This window comes from Erinaceus europaeus, chromosome 14 (assembly GCF_950295315.1).
Source record: "Erinaceus europaeus chromosome 14, mEriEur2.1, whole genome shotgun sequence".
Lineage (NCBI taxonomy): Eukaryota > Metazoa > Chordata > Mammalia > Eulipotyphla > Erinaceidae > Erinaceus > Erinaceus europaeus.
Genome location: NC_080175.1, coordinates 74,572,419 through 74,594,247, shown reverse-complemented (window position 1 = coordinate 74,594,247; position 21,829 = coordinate 74,572,419). Strand labels below are relative to the sequence as shown.

Below are 21,829 nucleotides of genomic sequence, written 5' to 3'. Positions count from 1 at the left end.
TATTACTATCTGAAATTATTTACTCAGCATACAAGTAGAGGCTAAAATAAAGTGAGGGAAAAAAAAAAAAAACCTTACAAACAAGAACACTAGATCTTTCCTTCCTAGTGGCCTCCTCTTGTTAGAAGAATGACACAGGCGGAATACTCACTGACTGTGCTGGGGTGACTCCTGATGGGGAATGCAAAAGGAACGCCTGCTATTAATGGGCATGTCAGTGTACTTACTTGTATGTTATGTTATATTCTAGTTGTGGTAGTGAAATACTTCAATGACTTCATATGTGAATAGCTGAGCTTGTCTTAACAGCACGTGTGGAAGGAAAATTGTAGTCTAGTTGCTTTAGTATTTGTTTCTATCAATTCATGACATCACAGCACGTGCAAGAAACAGGATGATAGTAACCAAGAGTGGTAAAAACTATGAACTAACATGCACTGAAAATACCACACTCAGGGAACAACTATACACTGGAAAATGCAACAATGCCAAAGAAAACAGGACAACTGAATATATCTTACAGACTGCATTTAAAAAGTTTAAGGGTTTTCCATTTTACCATCTCAAAAAAGTTGAATTTATTGTTTTACATTAATATTCTGTTAAAATAGGTTTAGAGATCAATCAAGTTGTCTCATGGACAGGCAGGTGACTTATTAATTCCCTTTCATTTCCAAATCTCATCAGACAGTCACTGCATTTGTGAGGCAAGTCAGCTGAATGCTTGAAATCTAGATGAATTTTAAGATCTTCAATTTGGCCTGTTGAATATTCACAGTACTGACATAAATAAATTCCTTCAGATAGATGTGAATTTAAGTGCTTGCAATATTCTAGCATACTTGAGAAGCCTTTTCCACAGTCATCACAAACATGAGGGAAAATTTTAGTATGTTCAATAGCAACGTGCCTGTTAACATTGGTATGAAGTCTACTCCGAAAACCACATACTTGACATACAAAGAAGTTTTTACATTTGTCAAAGGTAATTTTGCTTAAGAGACTGTATTGCCCATGTTGTCCATTGTTATACTTGTCACTTAACTCTATTAATTTACACGCATGCTCATTGACCACGTGGCTATGCAAGTCTTCTGGATCATTTGTTTCATGTTCACAGAACTGACACAAGTACTGCTCATCACAGCTATGTTCCTGGAAGTGTAGGTAAAGTTCACTGCTTGAGGAGAACTGTACGTCGCACTGTTCACACCAATAGAGGTGATCACTAAAGTGGGTATCCGCAATGTGTTGGCTGAGGTTCTCAAAAATTACCGTCTTGTAGTCACAGTATTTACAAATGTAGGGATCTTCCTCGTGCAACTTGGCATGTTCGATCAGAAGCATGTTTGTGGAGAAACTTTCCTTGCATACTCGACACACGTTGGAATCGGTGCGCTTATGCTTCAGGATCATATGCTGCTTTAAGTCAGAGAAATACTTGCTGTTGAACTCGCAAAGCTCACATTTATACAGGCCACTGCTATTCGCTCTCAGTAAAGGCCATTTCTGCTGGGCAGTCACATTTAAAGCTTGGTTCTTGTCAAGAATTTTGCAAAGTTTAGCTGGTGGCTCTTCATCAGTCTGGTCTTGGAGACTTTCAGAGGAGTTGTTTTCTGCCTCTATGTCATAATCCTCAGAAATCGCATGCACTTCTGCAGCAATGGGAACATCCTCGGCAGCGTGAACTTCTATAGGATTTTCCTCTTGAATCTGTTGGCTGATGGACTCAGGTGAGTCACACTCCTCATCACAAATTTCAATATCTGTAGACTTTTCTGAAAAGTCAAATAAACATGGTAGTGCTATTACTAAACTAGATCTATTATACAAGTAACAGGTAAAAAGAAACTTCTCCTATGCATTATTTTCTCATTGATCTAAACAAAATATGCAAATTTTATAAATTGGTTTCCCTAACCTGTAGAAAAAGCAGTGTGGTCTAGAATTCTAAGTACAGGACTGGGAACCAGGTAGTTCTGATTTCTGCTTCTGGCCTTGATTCCATCTGTAAATTTTGGCAAGTCACTCGATGTCTCTGTATCAGAATCATCATCTGTTAAAAAAAAAGTTTGGTGAATGGTTTTTAAAATTAAAACATTAACCAATATAAAACAAAAGCAAAATATGTTTTTAATGCACTTCCAGGGATCAGGCCTGAGCACTGTGCACATAAGGCATGCACTCACATACTGAGCTGACTCCTCGGCCCTTTCCTTTCTGACAGCAGGGTTATCAGTGGGGCTGGCCTGGTGCCTGCACCACTCTACTCCTGATGGTCATTTATTACTTTTACTTATATATTTACTTTCAGAGAGAGAGAAAGAGATAGAGAGAGAGAGAAATGGAAAGAGAAACTCCTGTAGCACAGCTCTAGCACTTGTGAAGCTTCTCCCCTGCAAATGGGGACTGAGGGCTTGAACCCAGTTTTTTTTTTTTTGATTTGTTAATGGGGGGTTAATGTTTTACAGTCGACAGTAAGTATTTCCCAGTTTTCCATATAATAATACGATCCCCCACTAGGTCCTCTGCCGTCACGTTCTAGGACCTGAACCCTCAAGCCCAGGTTCTTAATACATGGTGATGTGTGTGTTATGTCACATGAGCCACCACTTAGAACCCATTTTTCCATTTTATGAGCAAGAGGGATAGAAACCAAAGCTACCCTCCATGCAGTTTCACTTGTTCTGTCTTTGTTGAGCCTGTGGTATATGGAATCAACTCCAGGTCCTCACAGATGTTCAGCCCCAAGCAGGAAGTGCTCCAGGATCGCATCCCACTTCCCACAGTGCCTTTAGCTGTCACGTCTCTCTAAGCTGCAGTTAAATGTGAGTTTCTCAGACATTCCTTGTTTTTTATGACTATGGCAGCCTTAAGAAGAACTGGTTAGACATTTTTACAGAAGGCCTTTTTCATCTTTTTTTTTTTTCCTTTTTCATAATTAGACTTAGGGCTATGGGCTAACTAGGAGGTAGATCACAAATGGTAAGTGTTAATATTATCACATCATAATCGAAGGTACATAATGTTAACATGATTTATTACTATTGAAAAAAAATTATTTTCTTTGATTTGCTTTGGAAAGAGATGAGAGAAATTGTAAGGGAAGAGGAAACAAGACAGGGAAAGAAACACTCGCAGCACTGCTTCACCACCGGTGAGACTTTCTTACTGTAGGTGGAGACCTGGACTTGAACTGGGCTCCTTGTGTAGAGTAAAATGTGTGCTCTGCCAGCTGCACCACCACCAGGCCACAATGTTTAATTAATTTTAATAAGACAAGAGACACCAGAGTGCTGCTCAGTGCTGGCTTATGGTGGCACTCAGGATTGAACCTGGGGCCTTGGAGCCTTAGGCATGAAAATCTGTTAGCATAACCTTTATGCTATATCCCCCTCCTTGACTCTGTATTATTATTATTTTTTTTAAATTGATGCTTCTGTGCCTATAATACAAGTTCAAGGGAATTGGGAATTTTTGTGGTTGCAAGAAAGAAGATAACAAGTGTAAACTGTTATCATTTACCCAACAGCCTAGAAAAGAGTCAACAAAAGATGCAAGACTGAGATGGGTCAAATCTTTCACCCTGTTCTTTCTTTCTAGTAGTCCCGTATACTGGAAAGTATACACGAGTAGAATTGTATGTAACACTACTTCTTCCACCATAAATGCTCCTATTTTCTATTAATTTCTTCCTAGCCATTAATTACTAGCATCTAAAATGCATTGAGGAGAAAGCACTTTTTATATTTCTGAAATAGTGTTAAAATTAAAATTTGAGGTTGAATAGTTAGATCACTGGATATGGCATGTTCAAGCCTGGGTTCAAGACAGCACCACATGGGTGAAACCAGGCACCAGAGGAAGCTCAAGTATAATAAAGGTATCTCTTCTTTTCTCTGTGTCTATTTAATGGAGGAATGACTCACAGCGAGATCATGCATGTGCTAGGCAAAATAACAATATACTTGCTCTCTTTCAAAAGTATAACAGTATAACAAATTCAAACACTTGCCCATTTAAAAATCTGTACGCTCACTCACATTTAAAAATAAGGGAAAAATGGAAAAGCTGAAAAGCAACTTAAAGGAAAATTAGATGTACCTTTGTTGTCAAAGCATTTTAAGTCTGGTTGTCTCATTGAACAGACACTGTAACAATGATCAGAAAAAATTCCATTGAATCCATCAGCAATTCTGCTTATTCCAGAGGAATCTGTAAGTAAAATGAGAGTGAAAGTGTTTCAAGGACAGTTAACATATATGCATTTAATGGTAGCCATCCCTCTATAATATAAACCACCATCACATTTTTAGAATTACCCCTCAATTCTCAAAGCTTTCAGATTTCAGACCCGATATTGACACTGAATTCTGAAAGAACTGCAAATCATGTAATTTTAAATATGATATAGTTAACACTTGCACAACACAAATGTTGGGATACTGACCCAAAGACAACAATCAGTGTAACTTCTGACTAGAACTTAATTATAGTTGTTATATTTATGTATTGTTGTTCCCTGGTATCTGTTGAGGCTGGTTTCAGGACTTTCAGTAGATATGAAAATCCAAAGAAGTTCAAGTGGTTTATAGTAAGCCCTCTGTTACTGCTGGTTCCTCATCTGTGGTTGGTAGCAATACAAACCCTACAGAACCAAATTTATCCACTGGAAGAAAAAAAAATGCATATTATTCAAGCCATATTGCTCCAGGGACAACTGTATTTTGAACAAGGATTTTTTTTTCCTTCCTTTTCCCCTTTTCCTTTAAACCAGAGAACTACTCAGGCTCTGATTTCTGGTGATGTGGGGGATTGAACCTGGAATCTTTGGTGGCTTAGGAATTAAAGTCTTTTTGGCTACCTCTTCAGCCAGACAAATGTATTTTGAAGCACAAAGGAGATATTAGCCTTACAGTCTGAATTCTGCAAAATTCAGTATGTAATAAGCAATCTCAGTTATGCTGCATAAGCATATAACCCTGGTTAACTAGGTTCAAATATCTATAGACCACACATTTATGAGACTAAAACAACATCTGCAAAGTTCTGATGTGTGCCTCACCCATGATAAGTGATATATTTTTTTCAGATTTTTAAAATTATTTTTACTTATTGGCCAGAGACAGCAAGAAACCAGTAAGGTAGGAGGAGACAGAAAGGGAGAGAGAAGGAGAGACCCCTGCAGACCTGCTTCATCACTTGCAAAGTTTTCCCCCTACAATAGGAACTGGGGGTTTGAACCTGGGTCCTTGTGCACTGTAACATGTGCACTGTAACAAGGTGTGCCACCACCAAGGCCCTTGACGGCAATTTATTTATAGGTTTCTCTATAAATAGGGAGAGAGACACCTGCAGCACTGCTTCACCACCTGTGAAGCAGTTCCCCCTACAGGTGAGGACCAGGGGCTTAAACCTGAGTCCCCAAGTAACCTGTGCACTCAACCAAGTGTCACTCACTGCCTACTCCCTCTGTACTGACTTCTTATTTAATCATTTTTTGCGGAAATAGATGGGAATACAGTTGTATGGGTTAAGCATACATAGTGCGAAGAACAAAGACCGGCACAAGGATCCCAGTTTGAGCCCCCACTCTCCACCTGCAGGGGAGTCACTTCACAAGTGGTGGAGCAGGTCTGCAGGTGTCTTTCCCTCCCCCTCTCTAGCAATTTCTCTCTGTCCTATCCAACAACAAAAATGGAAAAAGTGGCTGCCAGGAGCAATGGATCTGTCTATCTCCAGCGATAGCCCTAAAGGCAAAAAAAAAAAAAAAAAGTTATATACTCACCTGAATAACGAGAAGGGTGTAAAGTCTTCCTTTTTCTTTTTTTAGGATATTCATTCATATCTTTTCAATCTAAATGTGAAAAAATTTAAAAATATGCTTCAAACAATTGCTAATATTATTATAAAGATTTATTCTAACCAGTGAATTTATTGACAATAATAAGTAAATGTAAGGGGGCAGGTGGTGGTGCACTGGATATGGGCAGGAGGATCAAGGTTCAAGGCTTTGGTCCCCACCTTATGAGCAGTAGAGCAGTGCTGCAGGTCGGTCTCTCTCTCTCTCTCTCTCTCTCTCTCCCTCCCTCCCTCCCTCCATTTCTGTCTCTGTAAGAAAAAGACAAAAGGAAAAAAAAAAGGCTAGCAGGAGTGGTGGAGTCATTGTGCAGGAACTAAGCCCCAGAGATAACTCTGGTGACAATACATGCACGCACGCACGCGGAAGAATTTTGGTTCATACTCGGGGGAGAAATGTTAGGGGAAGATGGCCAGAGGGCTCTGAACTCCAATTCTATGGGAGAGAGAAGAGGAAAAAAAGGAAAGACATGGGGCCGGGTGGTGGCGCAGCGGGTTAGGCGCACGTGACGCAAAGCACAAGGACTCGAATAAGGATCCCGGTTCGAGCCCCCGGTTCCCCACCTGCAGGGGAGTCCCTTCACAGGTGGTGAAGCAGGTCTGCAGGTGTCTGTCTTTCTCTCCCCCTCTCTGTCTTCCCTCCTCTCTCCATTTCTCTCTGTCCTATCCAACAACAATGACATCAATAACAATCATAACTACAGCAACAATAAAAAACAAGGGCAACAAAAGGGAAAATAAATAAATATAAAAAATTAAAAAAAAAAAAAAAGGAAAGACATGGAAGTAGTACTAGGCAGTCACACCTGTGATTTAGGGAGAGAAGGCAGGGCCATAGGAAAAAAAAAGGGCATATATATAGATAAGATAGACAGACAGTTATAGAAATAATAGTTAACCCATATCTGTGACCTTGGGAGAACCACTGCAATTTCCAGTGAATGGAATAGGAACCCAGAACTCTGGTGGTGAGAATGGTGTGGAATTGTACTTCTGTTATCTCGTAATTTTGTAAAACAATATTAAATCACTAATTTAAAAAAGCGTTAAAAATAAAAATTAATAAATAAGTCTAAGAACTATGTTTGCCACGTGAAAATCTATTTCATAAAGAACTGTTAATGCCTCTGTTTATATTGTGGGTGATCTGTTGTTGCTGCATTAACGAGCTGATCAGAGGAGCCACACGTAGCAACTGCTATTCCATGTTTCTCTATTTACTTGGGACTTATTTTTTCAAACCAGGTGTAAAGGCAGGAAAAGAATTTCTATTACCTTTTTTAGCAGGAACGTGAGAAAAATCTTTTTCAATGTGACTTTAAGAAGTGGATGAGGGGCAGGAGTAGATAGCATAATGGTTATGCAAAGAGACCCCTCATGCCTGAGGCTCCAAAGTCCCAGGTTCAATCCCCTGCATCACCATAAACCAACACTGGCCGCCAGCTATAGACCAATTTCTCTCCTCTCCGTGTGTTACAAACTCCTTGAGAGGCTGCTTCTGTCACGTATTTCTCATCTTACAGAGAAATTCCTATCACCCGCCCAGGCTGGTTTCCGCCCAGGAAGATCTACCTGCGAACAAGCCCTGGCCCTCTCAACTTACATTGAAAATGGATTCCAGAAGAACTTAAAGACAGGTGCTGTCTTTGTTGATCTCACAGCAGCCTAAGACACGGTCTGGCACTGTGGTCTCCTAGTCAAGATCTCAAGATGCCTGCCTCCATGGGTGGCCAACACTATATCGTTTCGTGTCCAAAACAGAAGATTCCGGGTGCATCTGGGTGACAAGTCTAGCAGATGGAGACTTGTCTCAAGTGGCCTCCCCCAGGGCTCTGTTCTGGCTCCTACGCTATTTAATATTTACATCAATGACCTCCCAGAAACTTCTTCAAGGAAGTTCATCTACGCCGATGACATCTGCTGTGCAACTCAGGCATCCAAGTTCGACATCCTCGAGGAAACACTCACGAAAGACATGTCTCTGATATCTGATTACTGTAAAAAATGGCGACTAATCCCTAGCACTGCAAAAACGGTATCATCTGTTTTCCATCTACACCATGCCTCGGCCTCGCGGGAGCTTAATGTGCAGCTTGGCGATACGAGAATCCGACATGAAGCCCAGCCAGTCTATCTTGGCGTTACTCTCGATCGCACTCTGTCATTTCACAAACATCTCATAAAAACTGCAGCAAAGGTGGGCGCGAGGAATAACATCATTGCAAGACTGGCCAGCTCCTCATGGGGCGCGAGCACTTCCACACTACGATCATCATCTCTGGCATTATGCTATTCCACTGCAGGATACTGTGCCCCAGTATGGTTCCGTAGCCCCCATGTCCATTTGGTCGATTCCAAACTATATTCCTCCATGAGGATAATTTCTGGAACCATCCGTTCCACCCCGGTCCCATGGCTGCCAGTTCTTAGCAACATCGCCCCGCCAGATATTCGTAGGGATGCAGCATCATCTAAGTTCATTTCCCACGTCTACGCTCGACCGGACCTGCCAATATACGCGGATATCTTCGCCCACCCTGTCCAACGCTTGACATCTCGTCACCCAATCTGGTCCCCTATGCCTACACTGAACTTCTCTGTTCCAGTCTCTTGGAAACAGAGCTGGCAGTCAGCTGAGGTAAAGAACAAACACCTCATCACAGACCCCTGCGAGCGTCAACCCGGCTTTGACCTGGCACGTTATGACTGGGCCCTCCTCAATCGCTATGGAACAGGCCATGGCTGGTGCGCCGCTATGTTCCATCGCTGGGGAGCCAGAGACGACCCGAACTGCCCCTGCGGCTACAGACAGACTATGACCCACATAGTCAACGACTGCCACCTCTCCAGATTCAAAGGAGGTCTCGAAACTTTACATCAGGCTCAACCTAATGCTGTTGACTGGCTACGGAAGAAGGGCAAATGCTAGAAGAAGAACCATAAACCAGAGTTGAGCAGTGCTCTGGCCAAAAAAAAAAAAAAAAGTGGATGCTACAACACACCCTATGCTTTATTGCCAACTATTTTATTTACTTTTTGGACCAGCCTCAGGCATGAAAATAATTTGCATAACCATTATGCTATCTCCTCAGCCCAAGACCTGTGCTTTAATTACTAATTTTATTTACTGAGGGGGAAGACAGGCCAGGCCACTGCTCTAACATATGTAGTGGGATGAACCAAAGGCTTCATGCATGCAAACCCTGTATCATAACATGCTTAGCCACCTCCCAGACTGCTTAGATTTTGTTCTTTTTAAAAGATTTAATGAGAGGGAGAGGGAGAGGGTGAGGGAGAGGGAGAGGGAAAGGGAGAGAGAGAGACCCCCCCCATTCTTAGCTGCTAAGTTTCTATGATTAAAAAAAAAAGTGTTTGGGTGATGTAGAGAGTACAATGCTCATGCAGAGAGACTCTCATGCCTGAGGCTCTAAAGTTCCAGGTTCAATCCCCTGTACCACAATAAACCAGAGCTGAACAGTGCTCTGGTAAGGTAAATTAATTAAAATGAATGAAAGAAAAAGAAATTGTGCCTGTTGAGTCAACACTGTCCAAGTGAACTATCCTGTTGTGTGACCCAGATTCAAGCCTGGCCCCACCACTCTGAAGGAAGCTTTGGTGATGGAGTCTCTCTCTCTCCCCACATATAAATGCATAAGACGGTGCCTGTGCCACCATATCAGGGCTTTCACAGGTGCCTTTCTTATAGTAGGCTGTGCAGTTTTATGAGAGAACAGGAAGACAGAGAGACACCCGCAGCACTGCTTCATCACTCATGAAGACTCCCCCTGTAGGTGGGGGTCAGGGGCTTGACCCCGGGACCTTGTGCACTCAATTAGGCATGCTACCACTTAGCCCCAACTAACAGTTTCCTAAGGTGGACACATTCCCTTAAAAATATACTGCCAGAAATCTGTTATTGATCTAGGTTTTGTTTTGGGGGAGGGGACTTAATTTCAAGAAACTCTTTATTTATTTATTTATGAGGTAAATTCAACATCCTACTGAGAAGAGATACAAAAGCCATCACATGATCAAACTCCCAAGAATTGAATAAAACCAACTTTACTACATTCCACTTACTTGGTAGAGTTCTTAATACTGAAGTGAGGAAAAATGAATTACAGGGAAGTTTTCACAGGTGGTAAAAAGCACCAAGCACCTGCAGGAAAAGCATGGCACAGTTATACAAGCAAAAACAGCTTTTCTTCTGAGGCTCGAGAATACAGTGGAATCTTCTCTTTAGCCAATTGGAAATTATACAGAATTCAAGTGTGATGTTCCTTTGAGTACACTGTAGTACGTAATAAAAACTGTATATAATGATGTGAGTAAAAGTAATGTCACATTTCTTGGTAGTGAATTTACTTTTCAAAGCCATCACTATGTTTTTATACCAAAACAGGGATATGCTTGCAATGATTAATTTAGTCATAATAAGGATGATTTTAAATATATTTTTGAATTTTATTTTTCTTACATTTGATATGACAGAGAAGCTGAGAGGGGATGTGACCTTCACCTTTGCGAAGCTTCCTTCCTGCAGTTAGGGAGCGGAGGCTTGAACCTGGGACCTTGCACATGGTAATAATGTGTGCATTCAACTGGTTATGCCACCACCTAGCCCCCAATAAAAACAATGTTATTAAGCAAACCCCAAATCACACTCTAAAGTGTTTAAGACTTTATAGATTATTTAACAACAGGTGAGTAACCACTATCACTTATGGAATACCATTCATATACCATACACATAGGCTGCAGACATCTTTCATTTTATTTAATCCTATGATATGCAAAATCTATAGCATTTTCTTAAGATTACTTCTAGTTATATCTTGTTATTATTATTATTTTTGCCTCCAGGGTTATCGCTGGGGCTTGGTGACAGCACTACAAATCCATTGCCCCTGGAGGCTAATTTTCCCATTTTGTTGCCTTTGTTGTGGTTGTTATTGTTGTTGTTATAGCTGTTGTTGTTGGGTAGGACAGAGAGAAATCGAGAGAGGACAGGAAGATAGAGAGGAGGAAAGATAGACACCTGCTGACCTGCTTCACCACTTGTGAAACCCCCCTGCAGATGGGGAGCTGGAGGCTTGAACCGGGGATCCTTATGCCCCCAGTCCCCACCTGCGGGGGGGAAGCCTCCCAAGTGTGAAGCGGGGCTGCCGGTGTCTCTCTCCCTCTCTATCTCACCCTTCTCTCTTGATTTGTCTCTATCCATCAAAAAATAAATAAAGCAAATAGCATTCCTTGAGCCCTCTATACCAAGTGCACTCAGCCCCCCCTCAAAAAAAAATCTGAAGAAGTAACTGTAAAAGGCAGTAGCCTTGAAATTCCCTTTTTATGCAGTTGTTTGTTAAGTGCTTTTAGTATGAGTTGCTTGTAGTATGAGGTGGAAAATTCCTTGCCCCTTCCCCCTTGAATAAACAGGACCTAATCAGTAAGGCCACCCATTGTTCGAAGGACCCTGCCTGGGGATAAGCCTTATCAGGACCTTTGAACTGACTTTGTGGTATGCAGCCCACCGGATGGGTGGTCATAGCAGATGGCAGGGGGATGTGGCGACCCTGCCTGGTTGAATTCTATTGGTTGTGTGATCTTACTATATTTGAAAATAGCCCGCGCTTTGCTTTGAATGGATTATGCTTTTGCTAAAGTTTGAAATGATTGGATCTTGTGTTTGCTATAGCCTGTTATTGGATGTAGATTGATAAGGTGATGTGCTCCCCCTCCCTGAGTGTAGTCTGAATTCCTATAAATTGTATTGTTTGAGCCCTGTTCGGGGCCGAGCTTGGTAGACTAACACCAGTCACCATCTCGGCCCGGATTGCAATTCGTCAATAAACATCTTTGCTTCCTTACAGTGGATGGTGGTTTGATTTATGCTCGCTAACATTTGGAGGCCCCAGCGAGATCCCTCAGATGGGAATTCCTGAGGACACCCCATCCCGGGTCCGGACCCTCGGAGGCCTTGGAAGCCCTGCCCGGCGCCGGTAAGTTAGGCCTACATTTTGTGCGGTACCGTTTTCAGTGTTGTGCCTCCGGAGGACTGGTAGGTCAGGCCTGATTTTTGGTGCACGTCCCCGCGGGGCCTGAGGGTCTGTGGATTGCGGGACGCCGCGGAAAAAATCCCAGACCGCGGTGCTGAGAAGTGACGACTTCCAGGCCGTTGGGGCGGGTCAGACTGGTGACGAATCTGAAAGAGGATCGACACCCTAGGGATCTGCAAGAGGATCCGACAGCCCCGGGTAGGCAGGGTGGTAATAGGACTTGAGAGATAGTTCGCGCCCTGACCGCGATTTGTCTTGTGTGGCCACTCTCTGTCTGTCCTTTTTCTTTCTCTCACCCTTTGGCAATTCGCGAAAAGGCTGAGCTTGATAGTGCAGCTGAGGGGGTCTGGCCAGAGCTACTCTCTGGTGATTCCCGAAGGCCTAACTGGCAATATTCCTTAGTAGCGGCGGCCGGAATGGTAATTGCCCAATCTTGACTGAATGCATGGTCTGCTGCGTGTGTGTGAATGTTATGTGCCTCACGGCCTGAAAAGCTACGGGGCTTGAGTGGGCTCTAACCTGCGTGTCCGTGGAGTCGTTTCAGCTAAGTGGGGGTTCTCAATGTAGTTGAGACCTAGACCGGGGATCATACGGTCACCCCTAAGCTAAGACCCCTTAAGGTCCCGCGAGGGGCCCGGCCAGGCGAGCATTGTTGTGTGCCTGACATCTGTCAGATGTCAGTTCCTTTTTCCCCACTTACAATCTGCCCTGTTGGTCTCGCAGCATTTGCGGTTTGTCTTTTTGTTTGTCTCCTTCCCTTATTTTGTGTTATGGTACCACAGGAGGTTAAAGGTTAAAAAAATTTTAGAAAAACTGGAGTCTCCATTAATAAAAACTTCTTGCAACCTAAAAAGGGAAGAAGGTCCCAAGTGGACACCCTTTGGGTTGATAGGGAAAAACTGTGTGAGAATGAAAGAACAGTGTGCCAGCTGGCTGTAAGAAAAAGTATAAAAAGAACCCGTGAAATCTGGGGTGTTAGGTATTGTCTGGACATTTGTTAAGCGCGCTTGTCTGTCTGTGTGTGTCTTGTCTGTTTGTCAGTCTGTGTTTCGTGTTCACTTACTTTCACTTTGCAGGAATGGGCCAGGTGGCATCTACCCCACTGGACCTGGTTACTCATAGCTTGGGGGTAGGAGTGCATAAATATAAACTCATGACTTTTTGTTCCTCAGAGAGGCTCACCTTCAATGTAAGATGTGTTTCTGTGCTATTTTGTGTCCCTGTGTCTTTTTGGTCAACATTAAGAAATCATCTCAGAGCGACGGGACCAGATTTGGTTCCGGCCTGAAGTTGCCAGCTGAATTTTGCCTTGTCTTTGTCTCTCTTTTAAGCCTGAGTAGCAGAATCATGTCCTCAGGCTAGTCCAGGCAGGACCCTGAGGGTGCCACCCTGCCCTCACAGGAGTCAGGCTAGCTGGTCACAGCAGGGGCCTGGAGCCGGGCCAGGCAGCAGCTCTAGTGCAGGGGCGACACCCCGCCCTGCCTCGGTGTGGCTGTGACCTGGGACGGGTCCATGGGTGCAGATGGGTGATAGTGCTAGCATGTGTGTGGCTTTACCCATGCCCCCCAGAGCTGACTGGAGCTGTCTGAAACTGCCCTTGGTCCTCTTGGGCTCCTCGTGGAGAGAAGCTGAAAGAATTTGTTTCTTCCTCCTTGTTTTTTTTAGGACTAGTTAAGGTTGTCCTAGGAGCTATTGGATAAAAGAAAATTCTTAGTATATAAATGTGAGATGTTTCATCTTGAAAAATTGTGTGAGTGCAGATCTAAATTTGTGTTTGACCAGGTATGTTGCTAAGATGTGTCTGTACTGGTTAAAAGCTGCTCTTTTCCCCTAAGCAATCAGCCCAGATATATAAATGATAAAAAGGTGGCTATGAGATGTCTTACATGTTTATATGTGTGTTTTAGGTTTGTTTTAGTGGCCTAAAAATGTTAATCTTAAGGTTAAAAGTGTAAGTAACTTTAAAGCTGCATTCTTATCAAAGTTCTTTAAAAAAAGAGTTCTCAATACAGTTCTTATGTGGTAATATAAGGGTAAAAATTCATTTGCTAAGACAGCTAAAGATTTAAAGTCTTGAGTATTTAATGTGACAATTCATCTTCTCCAAATTGATATGCAAATGATCTATTTTATAGATATTGGTCCACAGCAAATTTGGCATTTGTCTGACATTGAAAATGCTTTGAGAAGTCACTAGTATGTGTTAACTCTCTAAGTAATTATAGTTTGTTTAAAGTTTAAAGAAAAATTTAGTTAAACTGAATTTGGTTTAGAGATCCTGGTTATGGAAATTGCTACAGGAGGTTAAAAAAAAAACTTTTAAATGTATGCTCTTTAAAATTCAAACAGAGTCTCTCAAGTTAGGTATCACACGCTGAAGATGTGTCTCTATCTCTTGTGTGAAAAATGGCAGGAAGGTTATTGACATGTAAACGTTTTAAAATACCTTCTCAACTAAAGAAGTAGAACTGGCTTAGGTGAGTGAAAAATAACACAGTGGTTATATTAATGATTTTCTAGCCTAAGGCTTTTGCTCTGGTTTTCCTCTTTATATCTTTCTGCTTTTAAAAATTATCTGGTTTGTTTTAAGACACTGTCAGAGATTTATTCTTGACAAATGGTATTTTTGGTCTGATAGAAGATTTGTTTTGGCAAATCCTGGTTTAACAAAATTATCATTTTGAATATTTAAGTTATGAGGTTTATTTTAGCCTTTTAAGTTGCCATATTAGAGTTCTAAGAGGTAAAATCTATTAAGAGTTTTATATCTACACTTATTCATGATAGCTTTGTGATGAGTAAAGATCTTAACAAAAACTGTTTTGATATTGTGCTTAAATTGCCCAAGCAGTTTAAAATAATGCTAAAAAATGGTGATCATTTTATTATGTCAACACATTAGATATTGACTTTATATACTATACTGGTATATCTGTTTGTTAAAAAGACCTTCTAAAATTACATAGAGATGTATAGGCAAATTCTGGTCATTAGATTGTCAGTTTTGGTAAGCTCTTAATCTGGTTTTGTGTATGTCTTACTGGTTACAAATGTACAAGTACAGCAGTGATACCCCTTCAATCATACTGCCAGGTTCTCTTAGGGGGTCTCCAAGAGGCAGTAAAATGGCCCACAAATTTCTCTAAGGTAAATAGAATGACACTAAATTTGGCCTTTTGTTGCTCAAATCTGCCCCAGGTGTTAGAAAAAGTTACAGAAGACAGAAAGATTTTAAAGAAAAGCTGAGAGATTGCTCAGAGGGTTTTTAAGAAGTTGGTAAATGTTTTGACATTAGACTTTGGAAAGAAAGAAAGAAAGGAAGGAAGGAAGGAAGAAAGAAAGAAAGAGAAAGTTGGGGCAGTGCCCAGAGGGAAAAGGAAAGTCAGAAAATTGGGGCTAAGGGAAGAGAAAGATCAGTGATGTTGCTGCAAAGAAAAAGGACACTGGAAGAAAGGCTGTTTTATCAACAAGCCATTTAGACTGCTGGTGGATGAACTTAAAGGCATAAGCCGGGGAGTGCTGACCCAAAAACTTGGGCCATGACACAGGCCCGTTGCCTATTTGTCAAATATTGGACCCTGTAGCTGCTGGATGGACAAAATGCCTGAAGACAATAGCACCTGTGGCACAGCTGGTAAGGAAAGCAGACAAGCCATCACTGGGGCAAGTCCAATGCCCACCTAACCTGCTACCAAGTTCTGTTCCTAGACCAGCCATGAGTGAAATTCAGTGCTGCTACCGGCCTGAACCCTGCCACCCTGATGTTGGAGACGGATCCTGAGGCTCCCTACAAATGCATGACTGCCAAGAGGTATGCCTTTGCTACATGGTGTGTGCATGGAGCATGTGGGGAGAGAAGATTCCTTACCCCCACCGGGAAGATGATCCAGCACAAAGAACCTACTGGAGGCCGCATGGACCCTGCAAGAAGCAGCCGTGACCCATTGTTCCGGACATCAGAAAAGAAACTAGAGGGCAGATGAAGCCACTTGTGCAGCTACACAACAAGCAGGGCCAGCCTTGACATTGATTCTACTAGGCTCCCTGCTTCCAAAGGACCCTGGATACAGTAAGGAGAAATAAGATGGGCAAGAGATTAGGACTAGAGACTAAATAGATTTTACAGAAGTAAAATCAGAGACTTTTGGGTATAAGTACTTGCTGATATGTCTCGGTTAGTGGCCAGAGAAATGGGAACAAATTGGAAATTTCATTATGCTAACGAGTCCCATATCCCTGGGCAGGTAGAGAGATAAATTAGACCTTAAAGGAGACTTTAACTAAATTAACCCTTGAAACTGGCAGGGGATGGGTATCGCTCCTGGCTCAGGCCCTTCTGAGAGTACACTGTTTCCCATTGTAAACAAACTGTCTCCCTTTGAAATGGTTTTTGGCAGACTGCTGCTGTCATGATCTGTGATGCTCTTGTCTCTGATCTATCCCACAACTGTTACCAAGTTCTTACAGATATCCAGCCTATATTGCAGGACAATTAGAATGCTGTGCTACAAGCCTTTGGGAAGGACCCTGTCACCTGCTGCCTGCTCCACAAGGCACACCCAGTGAGAAAGACCTTATATTGTGATCCTGAGTACACCAACTGCTGCAAAGGTTGCCAGAAAGTGCCACTAGATTCATCACATTCCTTTGAAGAGGACAGTTGCTGATCCCACTGACCCAAAAGAAAAAAAGATGAAGATGAATCAAAGATTTGATTCTCGGCTAAGACAAGTGGGGAATGTAAAAGGCAGTAGCCTTGAAATTCCCTTTTTATGCAGTTGTTTGTTAAGTGCTTTTAGTATGAGTTGCTTGTAGTATGAGGTGGAAAATTCCTTGCCCCTTCCCCCTTGAATAAACAGGACCTAATCAGTAAGGCCACCCATTGTTCGAAGGACCCTGCCTGGGGATAAGCCTTATCAGGACCTTTGAACTGACTTTGTGGTATGCAGCCCACCGGATGGGTGGTCATAGCAGATGGCAGGGGGATGTGGCGACCCTGCCTGGTTGAATTCTATTGGTTGTGTGATCTTACTATATTTGAAAATAGCCCGCGCTTTGCTTTGAATGGATTATGCTTTTGCTAAAGTTTGAAATGATTGGATCTTGTGTTTGCTATAGCCTGTTATTGGATGTAGATTGATAAGGTGATGTGCTCCCCCTCCCTGAGTGTAGTCTGAATTCCTATAAATTGTATTGTTTGAGCCCTGTTCGGGGCCGAGCTTGGTAGACTAACACCAGTCACCATCTCGGCCCGGATTGCAATTCGTCAATAAACATCTTTGCTTCCTTACAGTGGATGGTGGTTTGATTTATGCTCGCTAACAGTAACAATGTAAAAGGAAGCAAAGCATTCAACTTAATGTTGCAAGCTGACTTGGACCCAATAATTTGGGAAGAGGGATAGGGTCCTTTTGATCAGGAAAGGACTGGCTACATCACTCCAGACAACACTCAAACATTTATGACACGGTTCAGCACCACAGCAAAATGTTAATTTAATATAAAAAATAGCAGTGATTTTTTTTTAATCTCAGCTAATGTTTCTATGTGTTTTCTGTGGGCAGAGCTAATCCCATGGAAGTTCGTCTTTCTACTCAGGTAAGTCACACACAAATAACCTGCTCACTAGTTCTCTTCTTGCAGCGGTCAGGCAGTACATGTAAACTGTCATTTACTCCTCGCTGCTCACTTAGAAACTACGAGGGCTAGTGAAATAGCTCACTTGGATAGTGCCCTCTTTGCCATGTGCCCAACCCAGGTTTGAGCCCAGCCTCCATTGCACTGAAAGAAACTTCACTGCTGGGGTCTCCTTTATTCTCTGTGTCTATCTAAACAACAGCAACAACACCACCAAAACAAACAACTTATGTACATGTGACTGCAGGCAATGGGAAAAAAACTTCAAATAAGATCATGTCACACGAAACTTGTTTTTGAAGAAAGCAACTCATATGCATCTTTCCATGTGTTATTTTTATTCCCCCTAACAATTAAAACTATGTAGGAGCTGACTACACGTAATGGGCAGTTAGCACTTACCGGGATGTTTGAAACACCTGTCATGAAATACCAATATTCTCTCCCTAATTGGAATAAAAAGACAAAGCGGAGGGCCTGGGTGGTGGTACACCTGGTCAAGTGCATGTATCACCATGCACAAGGGCCCGGGTTCAAGCCTCCGGTCCCCACCTGCAGGGAGGAAGCTTTATGAAACAGGTCCGAAGGTTGTCTGTCTATTCTCCTCTCTGTCCTATCACATAAAATAAAGTTAAAAAAATAAAAATCAATGTTAAAAAAAAAGAAAGTTTACAACAAACTCTCTTCTTTTTAATATAAAAGAGCTTAAAGCACCTTGGCACTCCCGCTGTTTAAACTATACACTGTCCAGATGCTAAAAGCATCTGAACACTCAAGAATGTTGCGGGAGGGCGGGTAGGAACCGCAGCCCGCTCCTGGGTGCGGCTTGGTGTCGGCGCTGGCTTCGGGACAAATCTTTTTCTTGGCAAAGAAGAGAACTGTTTTCTGCGCCCCGGGATGCGCAGCCAGAAGGGACCGAGAAGCCTCGGGGCCCGCGGCTCGGAACTCGGGGAGCCCGGGGGATGCGGGCCGCCTGGGGACGGGGTCCTGGGGGCTGCGCCGCATGCGGAGCCCGAGCCCCGAGGGGCCGCCGGGCCTGTCCGCCCCCCCCCGCCCCCGCCCCCGGCCCGCAGCGCCCTCGGCCAGCGCCGCCTCCCGGGCCTGGCCGCCGGGGGTCACAGGGCAGCGAGCGGCCGCGCGGAGGGGCCTCAGTGTGCGAGTGTAGTGGGGCCCATGCCGCCAGGAAGCAGCTTCCAGCTGCTGCGACGCCATGCGGGCTCCCGGCCTCTCCGTTACGGGCTGCGCCCTCGTCCCCGCAGCCGCCCTCCCTCCTCACTTACCGTCCCTCGAGGCCGCCCGGCCCGCCCGGCGCTGCTCCCGGGCGGACGCGCAGCGCAGCCCGACCCGCGGGTGAGTCTCGGCGGCCGGCGCCGCCTCGGCCCCTCGTCCTGCCCCGCGGGCGCTCCGCCGGGCCGGCCTCTCCCCACAGCCCGCGCGCTCCGAGCGCTGCCCGCCAGGCCCGGCCCCGGCCCGCGCTCCGCCGCTGCACTCACCGCCTCGCTCCGCGCCTGCGCCGCGCACCCCCGGGGCCCGCCAGGAGGGCGGGAGCGGCCCAGCTCGCGTGGAGGCTGGGGGCCAGGCCGTACGGCCTTGCCGCCGCGCTCGCGGGCTGGGAGGGACCACCCGCCTCCGGCCTGGGTCGGGGGGCGCCCCCTGCTGGTACTTCCCCGCAGCCGCAGGCAGCTTCCGGGCGGGCGGCTGGGGATTCCGCCCGAGGAACAGGCTCCCGCGCGGCCGCGGAGGAAGTGCCCCGCCGGCTGCCAGCGCCCCCTCGGGGCGGCAGAGCGCGGAGCGGCCCGAGAGCCACCTTCCAGCTCCTGCCCGGGGGCGGCCGCCAGCCCGGAGCCGGCTGTCCCCGGGAAGGTGCCACTGTTGGCGATTCCGTGTCGGTGCTGGTGGCACGCTTCCGAAATTATGAAGGGTTGCATGGAGGGACTCGCTTCTCCCCCCTCTTAATAGTTATTTGTCGGATAGAGACAGAGAAAAATTGAGAGGGGGAGGAAATAAAGAGGGAGAAGGACAAATAGACACTGGCAGACCTGCTTCACAGCTCACGAAGCTTCTCCCCGGAGGTGGGGAGATGAAAACAGCCTTACACAGTTTCCAAAAACGAAGATCTTTGTACAAGTGCTCCCCCCCAAATGTCATTAATATGAGAAACTTCTAATTTACACATTGAAACATGAGGTGCGAGGTCTTATTCCTTTTTGTAACTTCAGCACCAGAGTTTAAATGTTCAGGTTTTTTTTTTTTTTTTTTTTTTTTTAACCAGAGCACTGCTCAGCTCTGATTTATGGAGGTTCTGGGGAATGAATCTGGGATTTGGGAGCCTCAGGCATTAGAGTCTCTTTGCATAAACTTTATTCTGTCTCCCTTACTCCAAAGGATTATGGATGAATGAGGCCCCGTTTAGGTGTGTGCTCAAGGTCATAAGGACCTTGGGCACAAGAATCCAGGCCTCTTTTATTCACATCTCCTGAATTTTTTTCCTGATTGCCACAAGCTAACTAACTTATCTCAGGTAAAAATTCCTGAAGGCAGTAAGACCCTTTTCCTCACAGGAGATCCTTATTTGAGAGAGGCTGAATTTCTATAACCTCATAATTTATATTTGTGCTCGGTCCAAATAAACTAAATGTTTATATACGCTGGCATGACCTGGATAAAGCATGGAGAGATTTAGAGGCATCGTTTAATTCTGGTGTAATTAGTAAGTACTAGGATTAATTTGCACGAAATAGGCAGTCCACACCTTTGCTAGATTGCTTCCTTTCCCTGGATTTGTTGGGCTGTTTCCTGATCTGACACTGTGGAAGCCACAAGGGGGAGATATGGGATCATCTTAAGGTACTATTTTGTTCACTGGAAGCATTTTGCCAAACAAAATCTTAACAATATGGAATGGCATTCTATTCTAAAACTTTTTATTTTATTTTAATTAATTAATTAATTAATTTTAAAAAGGAGACATTAAAAAAAACCGTAGGATAGGAGGGGTACAACTCCACACAATTCCCACCACCAGATCTTCATATCCTATTCCCTCCCCTGATAGCTTTCCCATTCTTTATCCCTCTGGAAGCATGGACCCAGGGTCATTGTGGGATGCAGAAGGTGGAAGGTCTGGCTTCTGTAATTGCTTCCCCACTGAACATGGGCGTTGATTGGTCGGTCCATACTCCCAGTCTGCCTCTCTCTTTCCCTAGTAGAGTGGGGCTCTGGGGAAGCAGAGCTCCAGGACATCTTGGTGGGGACTTCTGTCCAAGGAAGTCTGGTTGGCATCATGCTGGCATCTGGAACCTGGTGGCTGAAAAGAGAGTTAACATACAAAGCCAAACAAATTGTTGAACAGTTACGGACCTAAAGGCTGGAATAGTGCAGATGAAGTGTTGGGGGGGTCCTCACTGCAGACTATTGTGTACTTTTGCTTTCAATTTTGTCCTAGTTTATGGATACGTGTGAACATATACTCTATCTCATGGGACCTGGTCTATATCTAGGTTTTGGGACTTTGTTAGGAAGTGAACCACCTGGAATGGAATTAGAGAATACTATGAAAGGAAAGGTCTCACCCGAGTGATGAAGCTGAGGGGTTGTCATTCCACACCTGAAGTCTCTGGACACAGTCTGAAGTGAAGCATGTTGAGGTGGCACTCGTTGCGTTAATTCAGTTGTGATTGGCGATGCAATATTATTTGATATGAATTGAGAGCAGCATGCAGGAAAGTGCACCCCACCCCTAAGGTTCCAGGACTGGGGGAAATATAGGCTCTATAGTGGAAATGTGAGGTTCCTGCTGTCTTCAGGGTTCAAGAAGACAATAGATAGTTATTGTTATCATCACATTATTTAATTGGGTTAACTTTGAAAAGTCCCTTTGTTAGGATTTTCTGTATAATACCCAACATCTTGTATATAGCTGTGCCACCGGTTGCTTCTGTTCTCCCTGGTCTAGGCTTTTGAGAGAGTCAACATATCAAAGACTCAGCCTATGAATTAAAGACTCAGTCTGTGCTTTAAAAAATTTGAGACATTCAATCCATTTTTCCCTCTCATATTAATTAGTGATTTATATGACTACAAATTAATAGGAATGTACATAAACACCATTTCCACCACCAAAAGACTGTGTCCCACCCCCCCAAGCCGAATATTCACCTTCCCCCTCACCACAGGGTTGTTACTTTGGTGCCCTACTCTAGATTTAGTCAAATCCTGCTTTTAGTTTCCCATTCTGTTCTTCTTTCTCAACTTCTGTTGATGAGTGGGGTCATCCCATACTC

General features: G+C 44.1%; 1 protein-coding gene across 7 annotated transcripts; it reads right to left on the bottom strand.

The window, feature by feature from the left end:
• Positions 1-546: 546 nt before the first annotated feature.
• ZNF639 (zinc finger protein 639) lies at positions 547-19,173 on the bottom strand. 7 transcript variants are annotated; one of them, XM_060172004.1, is made up of 7 exons: positions 18,827-19,033; positions 9,940-10,018; positions 5,789-5,857; positions 4,451-4,669; positions 4,105-4,215; positions 1,922-2,056; positions 547-1,778 (listed from the first exon to the last, which is right to left on the bottom strand). In XM_060172004.1, exons 5-7 carry the CDS (start codon positions 4,139-4,141, stop codon positions 625-627), a joined length of 1,326 nt encoding a protein of 441 aa, XP_060027987.1. In that variant the 5' UTR covers positions 4,142-4,215; positions 4,451-4,669; positions 5,789-5,857; positions 9,940-10,018; positions 18,827-19,033; the 3' UTR covers positions 547-624. The 7 variants fall into 7 exon arrangements, with proteins under 7 accessions (XP_060027987.1, XP_060027986.1, XP_060027984.1 ...); XM_060172003.1 differs by lacking the exons at positions 4,451-4,669; positions 18,827-19,033 and adding an exon at positions 19,040-19,173; XM_060172001.1 differs by lacking the exon at positions 4,451-4,669.
• Between the last annotated feature and the right edge of the window lie 2,656 nt (positions 19,174-21,829).

Bases quoted from the DNA above. Each gene is read 5' to 3' on its own strand.
- ZNF639 (XM_060172003.1), bottom strand. From the start codon at position 5,846: ATGAATGAATATCCTAAAAAAAGAAAAAGGAAGACTTTACACCCTTCT. The intron at 4,216-5,788 runs GTGAGTATATAA...TTTTACTTACAG, and splicing joins ACACCCTTCTCGTTATTCAG to ATTCCTCTGGAATAAGCAGA. The intron at 1,779-1,921 runs GTTAGGGAAACC...TTGACTTTTCAG, and splicing joins CCACACTGCTTTTTCTACAG to AAAAGTCTACAGATATTGAA.